The sequence below is a fragment of the Pongo abelii genome, chromosome 7 (genome assembly GCF_028885655.2).
Source record: "Pongo abelii isolate AG06213 chromosome 7, NHGRI_mPonAbe1-v2.0_pri, whole genome shotgun sequence".
Classification (NCBI taxonomy): domain Eukaryota; kingdom Metazoa; phylum Chordata; class Mammalia; order Primates; family Hominidae; genus Pongo; species Pongo abelii.
The window spans coordinates 125,336,945-125,356,286 of NC_071992.2; the positions used below are offsets into that span (position 1 = coordinate 125,336,945).

At 34.7% G+C, this 19,342-nt stretch overlaps 1 protein-coding gene across 2 annotated transcripts in view; it reads right to left on the reverse strand.

Annotated features, from left to right (window-relative positions):
• Nucleotides 1–19,342, reverse strand: part of NUDCD1 (NudC domain containing 1) — a 92,971-nt gene that overhangs the window by 22,177 nt on the left and 51,452 nt on the right. The window contains exons 6-8 of one of the 2 annotated variants that reach the window (XM_002819353.4): nucleotides 16,168–16,372; nucleotides 10,578–10,722; nucleotides 6,247–6,372 (exon numbers count right to left, since the gene is read on the reverse strand). In XM_002819353.4, the coding sequence (XP_002819399.2) occupies nucleotides 6,247–6,372; nucleotides 10,578–10,722; nucleotides 16,168–16,372 (476 nt within the window). The remainder of the gene's footprint in view (nucleotides 1–6,246; nucleotides 6,373–10,577; nucleotides 10,723–16,167; nucleotides 16,373–19,342) is intronic. The other variant, XM_054518769.2, reaches the window with a different exon arrangement.

Here is a 19,342-nt window from a genome sequence, read left to right on the forward strand (position 1 = left end):
TATCATATTGCAAGAGATTGAATGCAGAAGCAGATATAAAGATTCAACTATATTAATGCAGACATTAGAGAGATCTGTAAAATGTAAAACAATGACATTCCTCCTACTTTTTTTTTTTACTCTGGAAAATGTCCTAATTTTCATTAGAAAATATTATTCATGTTAACAATAGGTATTATTTTAAAACGAATATTTTAAAAATTTCTTAATTTCTAATATGATACATTTTGATAAATATAATCCAAATATAAAAATTAAGTACACCAAAAAGCTTAAAGAGGTAAAGGGAGGCAAAGTAAACCCATTGGGTGGTTAAAAGGCTTGCTAAGAATACTAATTATTCAGTGAAACATAATTGCAAGGACATTGTTTAACCTAATTAAAAAATAAATCTCAAATCTTCTAACATATTAATTTTAATTACAAATGAATTGTTAGTAATTAAACAATTTTGTTTCATAAAAATGCCATTTACATGAAGTTACTTGATTATTCATTACTTTGAATGACTTTTTTTGTAATGGATAATTCTATGTTTTTTATAATAATTTAAATTTTTCATTTCCAAATAGTTTAATAAAATATGGAGGGGAAAAAAAAGAATGTAAAGGGGTCCTGAGACCAAAAACCACTGGTTTAGATACTTTTTAAATGTTTTTTAAACTATTATAACTATTTACACTATTATAAATGCTCTAATAACTTCTGATCCTATCCTTAATATCCTCTTGAAAGGATTAATAATATACAGCACTTGCCTTTCCTACTTCCTTTCATAATGACATTAACTTAAAATAATTATTTTCTGTTTGTAACTCTTCCTCCTATCTTGATGAGTTTATTTAAAAGTTACAAATATTATTTCAGGTGTTTCAATTTTATATCTCAAGCCAGTGGTCCCCAACTTTTTTGGCACCAGGGACACGCTTCATGGAAGACAATTTTTTCATGGACAAAGGCAGGGGTGTGTGGGGGTTCCAGGATGAAACCTCAGATCATCAGGCTTTAGTCTCATAAGGAGTGCATAATCTAGATCCCCTGCAGGCACAGTTTACAATAGCGCCACTATGAGAATCTAAGACTGCTGCTCATCTGACAGGATGCGGAGCTCACCCACTGCTCACCTCCTGCTGTGCGACCAGGTTCCTGACAGGCCAGGGACCTGTAAGGTCTGTGGCCAGGGGGATTGGGACCCCTATCTTAAGCAACAGATGAATAGCATCTGATCTAAGAAATTCACCATAATCTAATATTTAAAAATATCCTTTCACCTTCTGGTCATTCAAGTCTATATAATTTGATTAATACAGATCAGTGTTGTCCAACCGAAATAAAATGGGAGCCACATATATAATTTTAAATTTTCTAGTAGCCATATTTAAGCACAAAAAGAAACTGGATAAATTAACTTTAATAATATATTTTATTTAATGAAACATATCCAAATGATTATCATTTCAACATAAACATTAATATAAACATTTATTAGTAAATATTTTTTTTTGAGATGGAGTCTCGCTCTGTCACCCAGGCCAGAGCGCAGTGGCGTGATCTCGTCTCACTGCAAGCTCCGCCTCCCAGGTTCACACCATTCTCCTGCCTCAGCCTCCCGAGTAGCTGGGACTATAGGTGCCTGCCACCATGCCTGGCTAATTTTTTTTTTTTTTTTTTTTTTTGTATTTTCAGTAGAGACGGGGTTTCGCTGTGTTAGCCAGGATGGTCTCGATCTCCTGACCTTGTGATCCGCCTGCCTCGGCCTCCCAAAGTGCTGGGATTACAGGCGTGAGCCACCACGCCCAGCTATTTGTAATATTTTATGTTTTATGTATTTCATGTTTTCAAAATCTGGTTGTGTATTTTATATTTATAGCACATTTCAATTCAGACTAGCCACATTTCAATTGCTCAATAGTCACCATATGGCCAGAGGCTAACATTCTGACAGCATAACATTTGACAGAATTCAACTTCAATTCTGAATTCTGATTTGTGCTTTACACTTTGGTGACCAATTTAATATTTCAGATAAATATTAAATATTCAGTTCTGATATTTAATATTTCTTTTATTGTGCTGCTTCATTTATTTATTTAACATTTTATTTCAAAATGGCAATTCTAACCCTATTGTCCATGGCTTTAAAGGAAACATATTTTGGGATATTTGTCATTTAAAACAGAGTTCTGACCTTTTTATTACAGCATTATTTTCTAAAACTCTAAGGACATATACTAACCTTCCCATGTAAGGTAATTTCAAATTTCAAACATCGTATGAGTATCCATTCTACATATATGTTTATGCATTTTTACTTCACTGCATTTTTGTCTATACTTATAAAAATTAGTAATAGAAAAATCAAAATGCTTATAATTTTTAACTTTTATGTTCAGGGGTACATGTGCAAGTTTGCTACATAGGTAAATTGCATGTCATGGGGGTTTGGTGTACAGATTATTTCGCCAACCAGGTAATAAGCATAGTTCCCGACAGGTAGTTTTTCAATCCTCAGCCTCCTCCCTCCCTCCACCCTCAAGTAGGCTCTGGTGTCTGTTGTTTTTATTTGTGTGTCCATATGTACTCAGTATTTAGGATCTCACACGAGTCAGAATGGCCATTATTAAAAAGTAAAAAAATAACAGATGCTGCTGACATTGGGGAGAAAAGAGAATGCTTATACACTGCTAATGGGAATGTAAATTAGTTAGCTATTGTGGAAAGCAGTTTGGAGATTTCTCAAAGAACTCAAAGCAGAATTATCATTTGACCCAGCAATCCCATGATTGTATATATATCCAAAGAAACAAAAATTGTTCTACCACAAAGGGCTTATAATTATAAAAAGAAAGTTTGGTTTAAAATCCAACTGAAACAAAGATAAGAATCTTTAGTTTTAATTATACACTAATTGAAGTTAAACCAGCAATTAAACTCTGAAATGTGATTAAATAGTTAAAACGGTATGTACAAAATACTGGAAATGTCTCATCAAATTGTCTATAAAAGCTATGGTACAATGAAGGATTATTTGTTTATTTCTTAAGTTACTGAGGATAGAACCTGCTTACCACAGAAATCTATTGTTCACACTCCTTAGGAATACAGAAGACTAACTGTATTTATTCAGTAGTAAGGACTAACTGTAGTAGCTTAGGACCTCCAAATAGAAATCTATGATCCTATTGTTTAGGGAAAATTATGGAAAGCATACTGGCAGCCCAAGAGATCTAGTTTCTACTGCCGACTCTCACTTTGATCCCATATAAATTCCATCTATCTCAGCTTGTCTTAATAAATCTGTAAAATGAAGAAGATGAAATATGGAATTTCTTTGAAGTTGGAAAGATTGTCCCTTTTTATTATGTATTGGACTTCTTCCCCACTCTTGATGTTTCCATCTACGACACTGAGAAGATCCACTGCTATAACATTCTAGCTTTTATAAATTCCTGAGGAGTGAAGTCACATTTGATTGGTAAATGTAAGAAAAATCGGTGTATTCTGCTCAGTTCTATCACTTTTTCCTATAAGGAGCTAGAGGCCTCAGGAAATAAGAGGTTTCAACTGCCCCTCTAGGGGCAGCCAGAGCTGATTTAACATTGCCTGTGACTACAGTTAAATCTGCTAAATTCTAGGACTTAGTAAGTAGATCCACTAAGCTTTGGTACTGTAATGTATCAGTAATAATAGTTTTATTTTGCCATTGCTTGGTTTTAATTAATATGCTCAAACATAGGAAATGAAGAAAGGTATCATAAACTGGGGGTATCTCAGTGACCAACATTAAACTACTGATCAACACTACTCAGGAGTACTAAGATGAACTGAAATTCTCAGGGAAGCTACGTTTAAACCACAGCATTTTATGACACTTAAGATATAGCTGCCTTCCTTATAAAAGTTTGGAAGAAAACAGTATCTAAGAGTTATAGCACCTAAAACTATAACGTTAAGAAGAACAACCAGATTCTTCATTATTAGAACAAATAATCTCCAGTTAGTCAGATTCAAGAGCCTTCTATCAGTCATGCTTGAAACCGGTTCTCTAAAATTTAACCCAAGGTAGTAAGAGTAGCGATGTGATAGCTCTTATTTATCACAATTCAGGGAATCATGTATGGGATTATGTCAAAACTAAACAACATCTAGGAAGTAAAACTCCTAAAAAACCAAAACAGCTCCAATAATCTTGGGTTTTGACCGGTGCCCAGCCTGGATATAATAATTTGACTAAGAATACTGCTTACTCTTCAATTAGAAGAGCAATTGAGGAGGAAGCGGGAAAACGAAAGACATTCATTTCTTGAGATCCAAGATGGACCTAAAACCATTTTTTTTTAATTTAATGACTGTCACTTAAAGATAATTCTAAAGAAATATATTAAGCATCTATTATGAATCAGAACATTTGGTAGGTATTGAGGACACTGGTAAAATGTCATACATGTGCTTTTTAGAACTTACTGGTGTTAAAGTGTGGTGAAGAAGAGAGCGGTGAAGAGATAGAAATTAATTGTAAAAGCAAATATTTAATTTTGATACAGTTTCAAATGGTACTTCTGCCTAGCCACTGGTCCTATGCCATTCCACCTCATTTATCTACACAGGTGTAATCTAGAAATGCTCATTTTACAACTTTTTTGAGTACTAATTAATGTTCAGCCATTAAATAAAGCTGGTAATTATCCAAAAAGACTAGGAAGGAATAGCGAGTGAGAAGAACAGTTATATTTCCTTTTAGTCAGTAAGATGTTGGGCCAGAACTCAGACCTGGTAAGCCAGCTTCCCATGACACCTTTAACTCCGGTTACATGAATTCTGCTAGAATACACTTTCCCCCAAATTTCTACATGACAAAGAAACATCAGGGCACACTTGGCAGAAATTTTTCAGGTTTTACTTGAAAACAGAACCTTTGAAACCTATATCAAAGACTCACAAGTCTAAAAACAGAAACAAAAGACCAAGTTGTTCTCAATCTCCTCTGTTGCTTTTGCTTGGAATGAGTCTCTTAAATTTCCTTCTGGTTTCAGTAATAACACTAGATTAATTTCTATATGCACAGCTCTAAATTAGCCACTGATTTGCTGAGACACCCTGCTCACATAAACAACTCTATGAAACACACATTTAGTAGTATTAACTAATGGTTAAGGATTCCCCTAAGAAGGAATATCTAATAAGGTTCTAAATCAAAAAAAAAAAAAAAAAAAAAAAACTACATCTACTGCACCAAGCCACTCCTGGCAGTCTTCTTCAGTATCTTAATACAAATCTGTCAAAGCCTGTAAACAGAGTGTAATTTTGAGGTGGCGGCGCAGGGGGCAGGGGGAGTGTGTGAAATATATACATATATAGCACACCAGAGAGAAAAGGAAAAACAAATTCCAGATGAATTAATGAGTTGAATAAAAAAAATTCTAAAATATAAAAAGAAAATATTAACTCACTTGATATAGAAGCATTATCCAAATTGAAAACACGTCATACAAATTGGTAAAAAACACTAAGACAAATAAAAACTTCTTCACAAAAGAAATAGTTATTACATAAAATAGTTGACAGTAAAAAAAAAAAAAAAAAGATTGGCACAAGTTTATTCTACACACCAATTAGTAATGATCAAACAAAACTGAAGGTGAAGATGCAGTGAATCAGGTGATAACTGCAATCATTACTAATAAAAATATAAGTGGTAATCAATTTGTCAGAGGCTTATGATTCATTAATTTGAATTCTGTAACTCGTTATTAGATAACTATCTCTGGAAATAGAAAAGGCTTCATATGACAGAGATTTTTAAAAACAGCATCATCATAAATAATGTACTTTAAAAAAGTTATTACTTATTGTAATGTGTAGAACCACTACATACAGACATGACCAACATCATAGTATAATCCAGCCATTAAACCAGACATTTAAATAACATGAGGAAACACTTAAGTCCATAATGTTGAATGAAAAAAAAAATGTGAAGTTATTATACATTACAGGGTCACAATTGTATATTAAAAAGCTGTCCAGAAAAGCACCACTTGAAAGATATCAATATACAGTTGTACCAAAACTATACAACACTGTTTTGCTGAGTGTGGTAGTATGAAAAGATGCTACTTTATGGAGTGATGAGACTTATCAAAGCCAGTAACTGCTAATCAAGTATCTTTGAAAAACATATATAGACCAATCATTATCTGAGTAACTATTGACAAAATTTTAGAAATATTAGTATCAGTAACTTACCACATGAGTAGTTTTTAATGTATTGCCATCAAATCTGCATAAACTGGAGCTCTCTTCAAAGAAAATATCACATTCTTCTAACTCTTGAGCATTGCAAGGTGGTTTTTCTTTATCTGGATTTGGATTCTTAGTCCAGAAAATAAGTAAATAAGTAAAACAAATAAACAAGGGAATGGGTTTCTTCAGCTTTAAAAATGTTAAGGTTACAGCAGTAATTAAAAATGAATTGCAAACCTATGACCAATAAAATCATAATCACAAAAACAGAAATAACAGAATGACGAAGTTAGCAGAAAAGGATATGAAAAAAGGTATTATAAACAGTTCCATATACTCAAAGATGTAAAGGAAAACATAAACATGTTGAGAAAGAGAGAGATGAAAGAACCATACTGAACTTCTGGATATAAAAACACAAATCTGAAATGAAAAACAAAACAGATGTGACAGACAGCTGATTAGACACTGCAGAAGAAAAGACCAGCGAGCCTGAAAAATAGCAACAGTGACTACAAAATGAAGCACAAAGACAAAACATAAAAGCAGAGAAACTCAGTCACCTGTGGAACAATATCAAATGGTCTAGCATATGGGTAATTGGAGGAGGGCAAGAAGAATGGGGAAAAAAAATTGCATATAAGTAATAGCCAACACTTTAGAATGTCAAAGAACTCCAAGCACAACAAACATTTTTTTAAAAAAATAAAAAACCACAGTAAGTCACATTATAATTAAATTTCTGAAAAGCAGTAATAAAGAAATTCCTAAAAGCAAACAGAGGAGGAAAAGATACATTATTTACAGAGGAACAAAGATGTAAAAGACAGCTGACTTCTCATCAGAAACTATGTAGGCCGGAATACAATGGTGTATATTTGAAGGTGTAAGAGAAAAAAACAAAAACAAAAACCTGTCAACACCGAATTATATACATAACAAAAATAACTTTGGAAAAGGGAAGAAAAGAGAAATATTTTTGCAGAAAAAAGCTGGGAGAATTTATCACCAGCAAATCTACACTAGAAAAAATGCTAAAAGAAGCTCTCAAGCCAGAAAAAAATAACATCAGATGAAAATGTCAATCAACACAAAGGAATGCAGAATAGAGGAAAAGGCAAATATAAGAGTAAATGAAAGACCTTTTTTTTACATTTTTAATCTCTTTTAAAAGAGAATTACTGACTATAGCTAAAATAACAAGGTATTATTAATTTTAATAGAATATAAAATGTAAGACAACAATAATACAAAGAATAGAGTGGAAAATATAAATTTCTTAAATTATAGATGAACAGTTTTTAAAGATAGTTGGTGATAAGTCAAAGATATAACCTCTAGAACCACTAAAACACACACACACACACACACACACACACACACACACACACACGCAAATATCTACCCAAACAGAAACACTGAAATATAGTTAACAATAAGCCTAAAGTAGACATAAATAAATTCATAAAATTCATAAATTCATAAAAGCAATTTTTAAATGTTCCCTTGCTTTAATGCAAGGGTCACTGTCTGGTCTTATATACCTCACAGAGTAACAGGATCACAATAATTAAGGAATAAATTATATAATATTTGCATATAGCAGAAATACAATTCTACAACTGACCAAATGTGTAAACATCTAGGTTGCTAAGATACAGAGATATGCTAATTCTCACGTTATTAAGAACTTAATGAAATGAACTGAGAGAATCTGAAACTAAATGGATGGGAGTTCTAGAAGATCTACATACTCAACATGTGTCCATGTCCCAGCCGGGATATGGAACCGCCTAGTTGTGGCTGTTGCCTCTACTCTAAATATCAATGGGAACAATTACGGTTGCTGTGGCTGGCTGTAAAGGCACCGCCAGCAATCTCCTGGTTAGTTGATGCCATTGTGCACAGTGACTCAAGGAGATATCTATGTCCAGCAGAATAGAGAAAGTACCCTATAGATTTCTCCTTCCCTTCCCCTTCCAATTATTCATACTTTAGAAGCAGAAAAAATTAAAAGTTCAGGACTATCAAGGCCACCAGTGCTTCACAGGACAAGATTAGAGAGACAAGGAAATTGCAGAGAAAAGGGTCAAACATGCTATATTGCTTTCCAAGGACCATTTGCTGATTTCTAAACTGAGTTGAAAAAGACAAGCGGAAAGCAGCAAATAAGGGGCTGAAAAGCTGAGTTTGGAGTATTAAAGTGCTTGGGAGTCAAAAATTAGACTTCAGAGTCCACACAGTAGGAGAAGACCTGGTAACCATTCTAGGCTTTCAGTTGAGATAAATGAAAAGTTTTGCCTTAAGAATAAACATGGAATAAATCAGCCATGTAAAAGACTGAAGCCTAGCATCGAATCAAATCAATCCCTATGGAATTAAGAAGGTAGGCTAAAAATTTAGAGAATGTAGCTACAGCAGTGCTTAGAAGGATATGTACAACATTAAGTGCTTTCATTGGAACAGAAGGGTCAAAAATCAACTAAGTATCACCTTCAAAAGTAGAAAAAAAGAGCAAAATAAATCCCCAGTAAACAAAAGGAAGAACATAATAAATGTAACACAGAAAATAAGAAATGGAAAACTGAAAAACAAAGGCAATGGAAACAGATGCTCACATTAGACCTATATCTGTAAAAACATTAAAAACTAAGGCACCATAGTTAAGTGCCTTCCAAAAAAGCAAACTCAAGGTCCACACTGTTTTACTGACAAATTCTACCAAACATTTTAAGACATAACACTAATTCTATACATTATCTTCTAGAAATAGAAGAGAGAACACTTCCCTAATCATTTTACAAAGTTATTACCCCAGATATCCAAACTGGAAAAAGATGGTAAAAAACAAAACAACACAAAACAAAAAACCTATCCCATATTCCTCACAAATAGATATAAAAATCCCCAAGAAAATATGAGCAAATCAAATTCAGCAATATGTAAAAGGATAATACATCATGACCAAGAAGGGCTTATCCCACCAATGCAGAAAATTCTATAATCATTCATGATAAAAAATCTCAGCACACTACAAATAGAAGAAAATTTCTTCAATGTAATAAAAAAATCTATCCTTCTTAATGATGTCGATTATTTTCCCCAAGATCACAAATAAGGCAAGAATGTCTGCTTTTACCATTCCAGAGTTCTATATAGCTGTGAGACGTTCTAACCACTGCAGTAAGGCAAGTATGAATATTTGAAAAACATAAAACTGCCTTCAGCTGCAGATAAGACTGTATATTTGTCTTCTCAAAATCTAACAAATACACTGGTGTTCAGGCATAAATAACTTTCTCTAAACACTAATATTCAATTGAAACCATCAAGTTTAAAAAGTAGTTAACTGCAATTATCTACAATCTCAAAACACATCTCCACTGCTGTCACTATTATATCCCCAGAGCCTAATACAATAATACTTGCTGAATGAGTGAATGAATATAAGGCAATGCAGCCTGCATGGCTTGTTGTAAACACGGCTATGAAATCAAAGCTTTGTAGTCCTACATATGAATTCCAGTGATTCCTGAAATTTTCAATTACTACTGGCAAACATGAAACTTAGTTTCTCTATTTAGCCATGTTTCCTTTTGATAGAGACATTCACTTTCAATATTTCAGTCCTTCTTTTCTATCTTAGGATGTAAGTAACATTACAGTATAAATAATTCTTTGTACAGTATTCCTCATCTCTATAATTCAAGATGGCAATAAACCAGACATCTTTCATATGCTGATATCATTGTTAGAAAACGAACATATAATTTAAAATTCTGATGTACTGCTGTATTTGTTCACATTCTTAACATGATCTTACACATCATCAGAGTGGGAATGTATTCAACCTCATGATTAAGTATTGTGTTGTCAATGTAATCATCATAATGAATTACATTATAAAGAAAAAATTACTATATGATACCCATATCCTTGCAAAATTCTAAACTCACCTCAAAAATTTTAGTGATAACTAGATTCTTAGCAAATAAATTCTAACATAATTTTTGTCCTACCAGCATTGGTCAGTTGATTCTCCTCATGAATACATGTAGAGAGAGAGAGAGTGCACAATACACACACACACACACATAAACAGATACAGGCAAACCCTCTATACAGTATGACCACACATGTATGTATGTATTTACATAGTGTAAGAAATAAATCTTAGAACTCAGGCCATATTCAAACATCACTCAGATCAGTAGTATCTGACATGTATCTTTTATATTAGGAAAAGCAAAATATTGTTTGAAAAGCACGGCATAATCTTCACATAACATATTTTTGGACCCTTGGAAAGTCACACTACTATTCCAACTACTTACCAGTTCTTCAGAGGTCAAATGCATCAAACGTTCAGCTACTGCAGCACACTGGGCTGAATCTCTTATAAGTTCCCCTTGTTTATCTCCAATTACTAGCTCTGGCCAGGTCAGTCCTTCATTCTTCTTAATCAAGGAAATCTCCAAGCTAGAAGTTTAAATGGGAAAAGTAATGTTACATTAAGCAATTATACAAATTATACAATCAGTAACAAACATTGTTTGTTTCTATCTTCTACAGAAAGAACCCTCCAGTGTCCAGAGGATGGTTTACCAAATATCTTGCTCATTTAAGTTTTGCATGTGATGGAAAACCTATAATCTAAAGGCAAATAGTCCAGATTTAATAAAGAAAGTACCACTGGAAATGGTACAGCAAATGGCCTGAAGAGAGGATTGGCTGGAAAGAGTCAGGTCATCCAGAAAGTACTGGTATGCAGTATGTTCCTGAACTTAATAGAAATACAAGAAGCATGGATCTATAAGACATCTGGGGAATGGTCGGGGTTGTGGGAATGTAAGCAAAGAGGAAAAAGGCTGTAACTAAAGGATAATTCTTTGTGTCTGGAACCAACAATTAACTTTATTTTCACAAACTAAGAGCCATAATATATGATTATTAACCTCAAGATCAAGCAGGTTAAATCAACGCAATTCTTAATTTTAAAATACAGATGTTAAATAATTGAAAAGTAGAAATAAGGAAAAAAATTAACTTTGGTAATACAGGTAAAAAAGATGTTAATGTGTTCTCTATTAACTTATTTGAAATCTAATTCTGTACACGTAAACAACTAAACAATTCCAAATGCACTAAAAATGGCCTGTCAGGAACCCCGAGATCAAGGACTGATGCAGCAGGAAAGGGAAAGAGAGCAGAGTCAAGGCAGACTACGGACATAGGAGAAGAAGTAACTTGGCCCATGTTCCTCTGGAATAGGAAGGAAAACCCAAGTAAGATGCTTTGGGAGCACCCACTGCTATAACAGAAAAGGGGAGTGGTAACAGCTATTGCACAACAAAGCAACCTTTTCCATGTGCCATCTTTCATACACGTGTACCATATTAGCTCATGCCCTGGAACACAACTGCAAGAATACAATAATAACTATTATAGTTATCAAACAGGACATGCAAACTTATCAGCTGTTCTTTTTCAAGACTGTTACAATCACTACCTTATGAATTACAGCATTTAACATTTTTCTGAAACTACCTATTTTAAGAGACTATACAAAATAATAATATGAGTACTTATCATTAGCACTGAAAATTACTACCACAATAAAAGCCCAGATTTAGTTACATTTATTCTTTTTTCGAGACAGAGTCTCACTTTCTTGCCCAGGCTGGAGTGCAATGGCACAATCTCTCTTACTGCAACCTCCGACTCCCGGGTTCAAGTGACCCTCATGCCTCAGCCTCCCAAGTAAGTAGCTGGGATTACAGGCCACGCCACCATGCCCGCCTAGCTAATATTTGTATTTTTAGTAGAGACAGGGTTTTGTCATGTTGGCCAGGCTGATCTTGAACTCCTGGCCTCAAGTGATCTGCCTGCCTTGGTCTCCCAAAGTGCTAGGATTACAGGTGTGAGCCACCGTGCCCAGCCCCCAGATTTAGTTACCTTTTCTAAGGATAAAGGTAATCTTGATAATAATGATGATGATAATAATAGTAATAATGACAATAGCTTACACTTACCTATATGTCAGGTGCTGTCTTAAGCACTTTACATGTTTTAACTCATTGGTTACAACAACCAAATAAAGTACTGTAAATATTATTATCATCACCATTTTACAAGTAAGAAAAAAAAGTACTGAGGTTAAGCAACTTGCCACGGTCACAAGCTATTTAAACGGTCTGGCTCTAAGTCCATGTTCTTCACTACTGCACTATTCTGCCTCTCTGAAAAAAATATATGTAAATAACTATTAAAGAACATTTACCCAGTTAACTGTTCTTAGTTGCTACCTAAAGAGATCTGAAAGAGTTGATACAATCTGTTATAATTTCCAAACCATCATTAATTTGCACAGCTAATCAGTGCACCCTTCTTGTAAGACTGCATTTGTACGTTTTAAAACTAGTATTGTATGCTACCATCCAAGCCAAAAAAAAAAAAAAACCCACACAATGCCAAATATAATAAACTACAGATTAGTTAAAAAAATCTTTCCAAAGTGAGACAACAGTAACTTTTGAAAATGAGAGGTATGAGTAATTTACTGATGTACAGAAAATCATGTTTTTAAAATAACAATACCACCTACACTACATTGTAATTATCTTTTTTAACACAAAATAATAATCAAACACCTCAAATTTAATGGAAAAATAATACTGATCTATGTTGATGCACTGAATGCTGAAACTACTTACATGAAGTCAAGCTATTACCCTAGACCTTTGCTGGGCTACTGCTTGATGACTTACATTTAACAATATGTTCTAGTTGGTTTGCCAATTTGTAAATGTGACTCACATACACATAAACATAATTAAATAGAGTATGTGGAGATATAAAATACTTTTAAAAGAACCTTTCAAGCAATTATTTTTGATATATTAAAAAGTGTAACAAAATCACCAAATGTCTTCATTAATGAAAGATACCTGCTTTTACAACTTCAAACTTTCTGAGCTAGATATATTTTTCTTAGATGCTCATGATTTAGACTTGTATCAGACTCACATGGATCATATACTTCGAATTAAGAACTATACTTTGTGTAAAAACATCTAAGTTATCCTCTATGTAACATCAACTTAAAGCACAAGATTTAGGTTGTATTTTAAATCAACCATTTCTCATTTCTGACCAAATCTGACCACTTAAAAAATTAACTGCCTAACTCTATTCATTAATCCATCACTGAATTTAATAATTACTAAGACTTGATTTAAAATAAAGTAATTTTAGTAATCCAAATAATTGGGGAATAAACTGCCTGGAATAGATTTGCAAAATGGCACAGTTGTGGGAGGCAAAGGATTATAATTTTATAAGACAGTTAACTTTATTTTTTAAAAGATATAGTTTTGCTCCTTTAATTGAGGTATAATTTATAAATAAAATTCACAGGTTTTAAGTGTAGAATTTACTGAGTTTGACAAATGCATATACCTTTGTAACCCAATAAGGATACTGAATTATTTCCACCATACAGGCAGTTCCCTCGGCCTTTCTTTAGTCAATCTCCCTACACCCTAGAAATAACAAGTGTTCTGATTTGTATCACCACAGATTAGTTTTGCCAGTTCTAGAACTCCCTATGTGGAATCATACAGTATGATTTTTTGTCTTTGGCTTCTTTCACCCCACATGTTTTTAAGTCACTCATATTGCTTTTTATTTATTGCTAGCACTTTATTACAGAGTAACATTCCATTGTATGAATATACCACACGTACTTATCCATTCACCTTTTCACTAACACTAGAGATATTTCTGGCTTTTATAAGTATGGCTGCTATGAACATATGTTTGCAAATTTGTTTTGGCTTTGTTTTGTTTTTTAACATATATTTTCAGCTGGGCACGGTGGCTCACACCTGTAATCCTAGCACTTTGGGAGGTCGAGGCAGGCAGATCGCTTGAGTTCAGGAGTTTGAGACCAGTCTGAGCAACATGGCAAAACCCCATCTCTACAAAAAATACAAAAATTAGCTGAGTGACTGTGTCACTGCACTCCAACCTGGGCAACAGAGTGAGACCGTGTCTCAGAAAAACAAAAACTTATATACATTCATTTATTTTGGTTAAACATCAAGGAGTAGAATTGTTAAGATTAAAAATAGGTATATGTTTAACTTGATATGAAACTGCTAAACAGTCTGCCAAAGTGATTGTATTATTATTTTACACTCGTACCAGATATGAATGAGTTGCTGGTGCCCCACATCCTTGCCAACGTCTGATACTGTCAGTCTTCAGTTTTAGTCATGTATTGGTGTCTCACTCTAGTTTTAATTTTCCTAATGTCTAATGATAATTACCTTTTGATGTGCTTACTAGCTGTTCATATATCTTCTATTGTGACATGTCTATTCAAATAATTTGACCATTTAAAAAAACTGGCTTACTTTTATTATGAATTTGTAAGGCTTCCTTATACACTAAAAATGAAAGTCCTTTGTTTAAGATTAGTACTGTGAATATTTTTTCCCAGTTCATGGCTTACCTTTTTGTTTTCTTAATGGTATCTTTAGAAGAACAAACATTTTTAATTTTGATATGCAGAAAATGCCTGTTTTGATGAAGTCTAACTTATGTATTTCTTTCTTTTTTTTTGAGACATAGTTTCGCTCTTATTGCCCAGGCTGGAAAGCAATCGCCTGGTCTCGCAACCTCTGCCTCCCAGGTTCAAGCAATTCTCCTGTCTCAGCCTCCCAAGTAGCTGGGATTACAGGCACCCGCCACCACACCCAGCTAATTTTTGTGTTTTTAGTTGAGACGGGGTTTCACCATGTTGGTCAGGCTGGTCTCTAACTCCTGACCTCAGGCAATCCATCCGCCTCAGCCTCCCAAAGTGCTGTGATTACAGGCATGAGCCACTGTGCCTGGCCACTTACGTATTTCTTTTATGGCTTTGTGTCCTGAACACACAATCCACAAAAGAAATGTAAATGGAGAATTTACATAAGAAAAAATTACTACAATTTACAAAGAAATATTAATTATTCCACTTTTAGAAATTTATCCTTCATATATATTTCTACACATGTGAAATAATATGTATATAAACAGAAGTTATTGAAAACAACCCAAATTAACACAATAGAGGATTGTCTAAAATGATGGTGCAGTTGATGGAATACCGTGATATCATAAAAGAGAATTTAATAATTTTTATATATTCATTATGGAAAGATCCCTAAGATTTATCATTGCAAGTGAACAAAAGCAAGATGTATAATTGTGTGAAGTATGTGTTAAAAACTTTTTTGTTGTTGTTAGAGACAGGGTTTTCTCTTTTTGCCTAGGCTGGTCACAAACTCCTGGCCTCAAGCAATCTTCCTACCTCAGCATCCCAAATGTTGGGATTACAGGCGTGAGTCACTGCAGCTAGCCGCCAAAAGCAGTTTTCCTTAAAGAAAAGGAAAAAGTATGTGTGACGCTTGAATGTATGTAAAATGTAACAACACTGATTGTGAGGAGTGGGAGGATGGGTGACCCACAAGCTTGTGTTGGAGGCAGACTTCTCACTCTATATCCTTTTGTATATTTAAAATTTTAAAGAATGGAAATATATTATCAAGCCAGCAAACTAAAGTTAAAAAAATTATTTCTATTAAAAAGTTTGAAAAAGTGCAATTTAAAATAGCCATTTTCACCTATGATTATTATTGTATCCAGAGCTGGTAAAACAAAGCACTACCATATTCTCCAAGTGATAGCTATGCTACTATCTTTAATTTCAACTAGAAATATGCTCTTTGACACAGTAATTCTGTTTTTAATATATCTTAAGAAAAGTAACCAGCAATACAGACAGAACTATTGTATTAATTTCTGATGTAACCACTGAGGAAAGAGTAAAAACAAAAGAAAAGAAGATAATGGAATATTAAAGTAAAATTATAAAAATACCTATTACTCTCTTTAATTATCCATGTACTGCTTTCATGATCAATAGATGAATAGAGTTTTCCTTCTAAAAACTGGTGATCCTTCAGTACAATGCTGATGTGATCAGGCAAAAACTGTATTTGAATGTCCTCCTTAGTACTGTCTTGTGGAAGCCGTATTGTTACTGTCAAATCATCTTCAGTCTGTTGCCAGTAATACAGAGGTTCTATTGGGAAAAGAAAAATGCATCATGTAATAAAAAATTAGACAAAGCATACACACACACAAAACCTATCTAAAATAATTTTAGTATATTTACTAGTGATCATCTCACAAAATGTAATTATAAACAAACATGCACAGATCTCTTTGAGGAATTTTCACTCAAAGATTTGCAGCAATTAACATGAAATTTTCCCCTTCCAGACTTACCTAATGCTTGAGGAGATAAAGCACTCATAAAATACTAATGATAGCAATCCTTTATCCTCATTTCTTCCCTCTCTCCCTCCCTTCATTCCTCGTTCACTCCTTTCCTTTAAACACACACACACACACACACACACACAGTGAATCCCTAGTTCAAAAGGACACAAAATATGTTACCCAGAAAAGCTAGCAAAGCAGTTGCATAATAAAATCTCAATGGATAGCTTCTGCCAGATAATGGGAATAGGAGGATGTGCAAAATCACATGCACTTTTAGTATAAATTAAAGGCCATACTACCCCAACCCTTCTTGTGCATACATCACAGTGCAGCCGGGCCTTCTCCACTCCACTTCTAAGCAGACCTCCAGGCATTCAAAGCACCTTGCCCAGATTGGCAGCCTGAACTGCCCTACCTTTCCTATGCATAGATCTGGTGTAGTGGGGCCCTCTCTGCTTCACACCCAGGCAGACTTTCAGGCATTCAAAGCACCTCTTTGCCTGTTTCAACAGCCTGAGTTAACCTACATCTCCTGTGCAGAGATTTTCATACAGAGGGGCCCTCTCTGCTCCATGCCTAGGCAGAGCTCCACGCACTTAGAGCTCTCCTAGATTAGGAGTTCATGCCATCCCCCGAACCCTGTCCAGAAAACCTGGGGCTGGGAGGGTTTCTCAGCTCCACACTTAGGCATGCCTGGGGGCATTTAGTGGCTGCCAGGTAGATTCTCCCTCAGCGCTGGTGCCCACACCTGCCACTGGGGGATCTGTAGGCAGATCTGCCCAGTCTCGTCCTGCCCATCTTGGCCCCCACTCCCCAGTGCCGAGCAGGGAGCTCAGACAACTGTGCAATCCAAGAATCAGCCCATTGCCTGAGGGAACAGAGTTCTCCCAGTAAACAAGGATTAAGTATATACCCTGCTGCACTGGCTGCAATTGGCTGTTACTAACAAGCACCATCTACAGGCTTGTAGGTTAAACTGCACAGCCCAATATACAACCTGCCAATAGAAGTGCGCAGGGCTATGGAAGCAAAGCCCAAAGACCCTACTCAGCATTCTCTACAGTCACACCCCCTACAGAGGGAAAGAGAAAGAAAACAAACAAACAAACAAACAAAAATAATATTATAAGAAAGAAAAAGAAAAAATCCTACCTGCACAAAAATATTATAAAAATTTGAAGTGCCAGGATCTCTAGATAAGAAACCAGAAAATCAAACACCACGTGTTCTCACTCATAAGTGGGAGTTGAACAATGAGAACACATGGATACAGGGAGGGGAACATCACACACCGGGGTTGTCAGGGGGTGGGGGGCTAGGGGAGGGATAGCATTAGGAGAAATACCTAATGTAGATGACGGGTTGATGAGTGCAGCAAATCACTATGGCACGTGTATACCTATGTAACAAACCTGCACGTTCTGCATATGTATCCCAGAACTTAAAGTATAATAAAAAAATTCAAAAAAAAAAAAAAAAGAAACCAGTGCAAGAATTCTGGCACCATAAAAAAATCTGAATGTAGTGACATGACAAAAAATATCACTAGCTCTCTAGAAATGGTCCTTAACCAAAATAGACACTCAGAAATAAGACACAAAGAATTCAAAGCATGTATTGCAAGGAAGCTCAACAAGATCTAAGACAAGGTTGAAAATCAATACAAAGAAACTTCTAAAGCAATCCAAGAAATGAAGAGATAAACATCTTTAAAAGAAATCAATACAAACTTCTGGAATTGAAAAACTCACTTATGGAATTTCCAAATACAATTGAAAGCTTTATCAACAGACTGGACCAAGCAGAAAAAAGAATTCCAGAACTTGAAGGCCAGTCCTTCAAACTAGTCCAGCTAGACAAAAATAAAGAAAAAGGAATTTTTAAAAAATGAACAAAGTCTCTGAGAAATACGAAATTATGTAAAGTAACCAACCCTATGAACTACTGGCATTCCTGAGAAGAAACACTAAACAAACTGAAAAACATATTTGAGGGAATAATTCAGAAAATTTCCCTAATCCTGCTAGAGAGGCAGACATTCAGGTATAAGAAATCCAGAGAATCCCTGAGAAATACTATACAAAATGAAGATCAACAAGGCATATAGCACTAGACTGTCCAAGGTCAACACTAAAGAAAAAACCTTAAAGGCACCTAGAGAAAAGAGATTACATAGGGGAACCCCATTAGGCTAACAACAGACTTCTCAGCAGAAACCTCACAAGCCAGGAGAGATTGAGGGCCTATTTGCAGAATTTTTAAAGAAATTCCACCCAAGAATTTCATATCCCACTAAACTAAGCTTCATAAGTGAAAGAGAAACAAAATCTTTTCCAGACAAGCAAGCACTAAGAGAATTAGTTACCACTATACCAGCCTTAACAAGAGATCTTTAAGGAAGTTCTAAACAGGGAAACAAAAGAACAGTATCTGCTACCACAAAAACACAAGGACAGAGCCACAGTCCCTGTAAAGCAACTATACAATAGAAACTACAAAGCAATCAGTAACAACTTCATGATAGAATCAAAACTTCACATAACAATATTAACCTTAAATGTAAATGATCAAAACATCCCACTTGAAAGGCACAGAGTGGAAAGCTGGATTTAAAAAAAAAACAAAAAACAAAAAAAAAACAAGGCCCATCTGCATTCTACAAGAGACCCATCTGACACATAATGACACCCACAGGCTCAAAGTAAAGGGCTGGAAAAAAACTTGCTATGCAAATGGAAAACAAAAAGGGCAGGAATCACAATTCTTA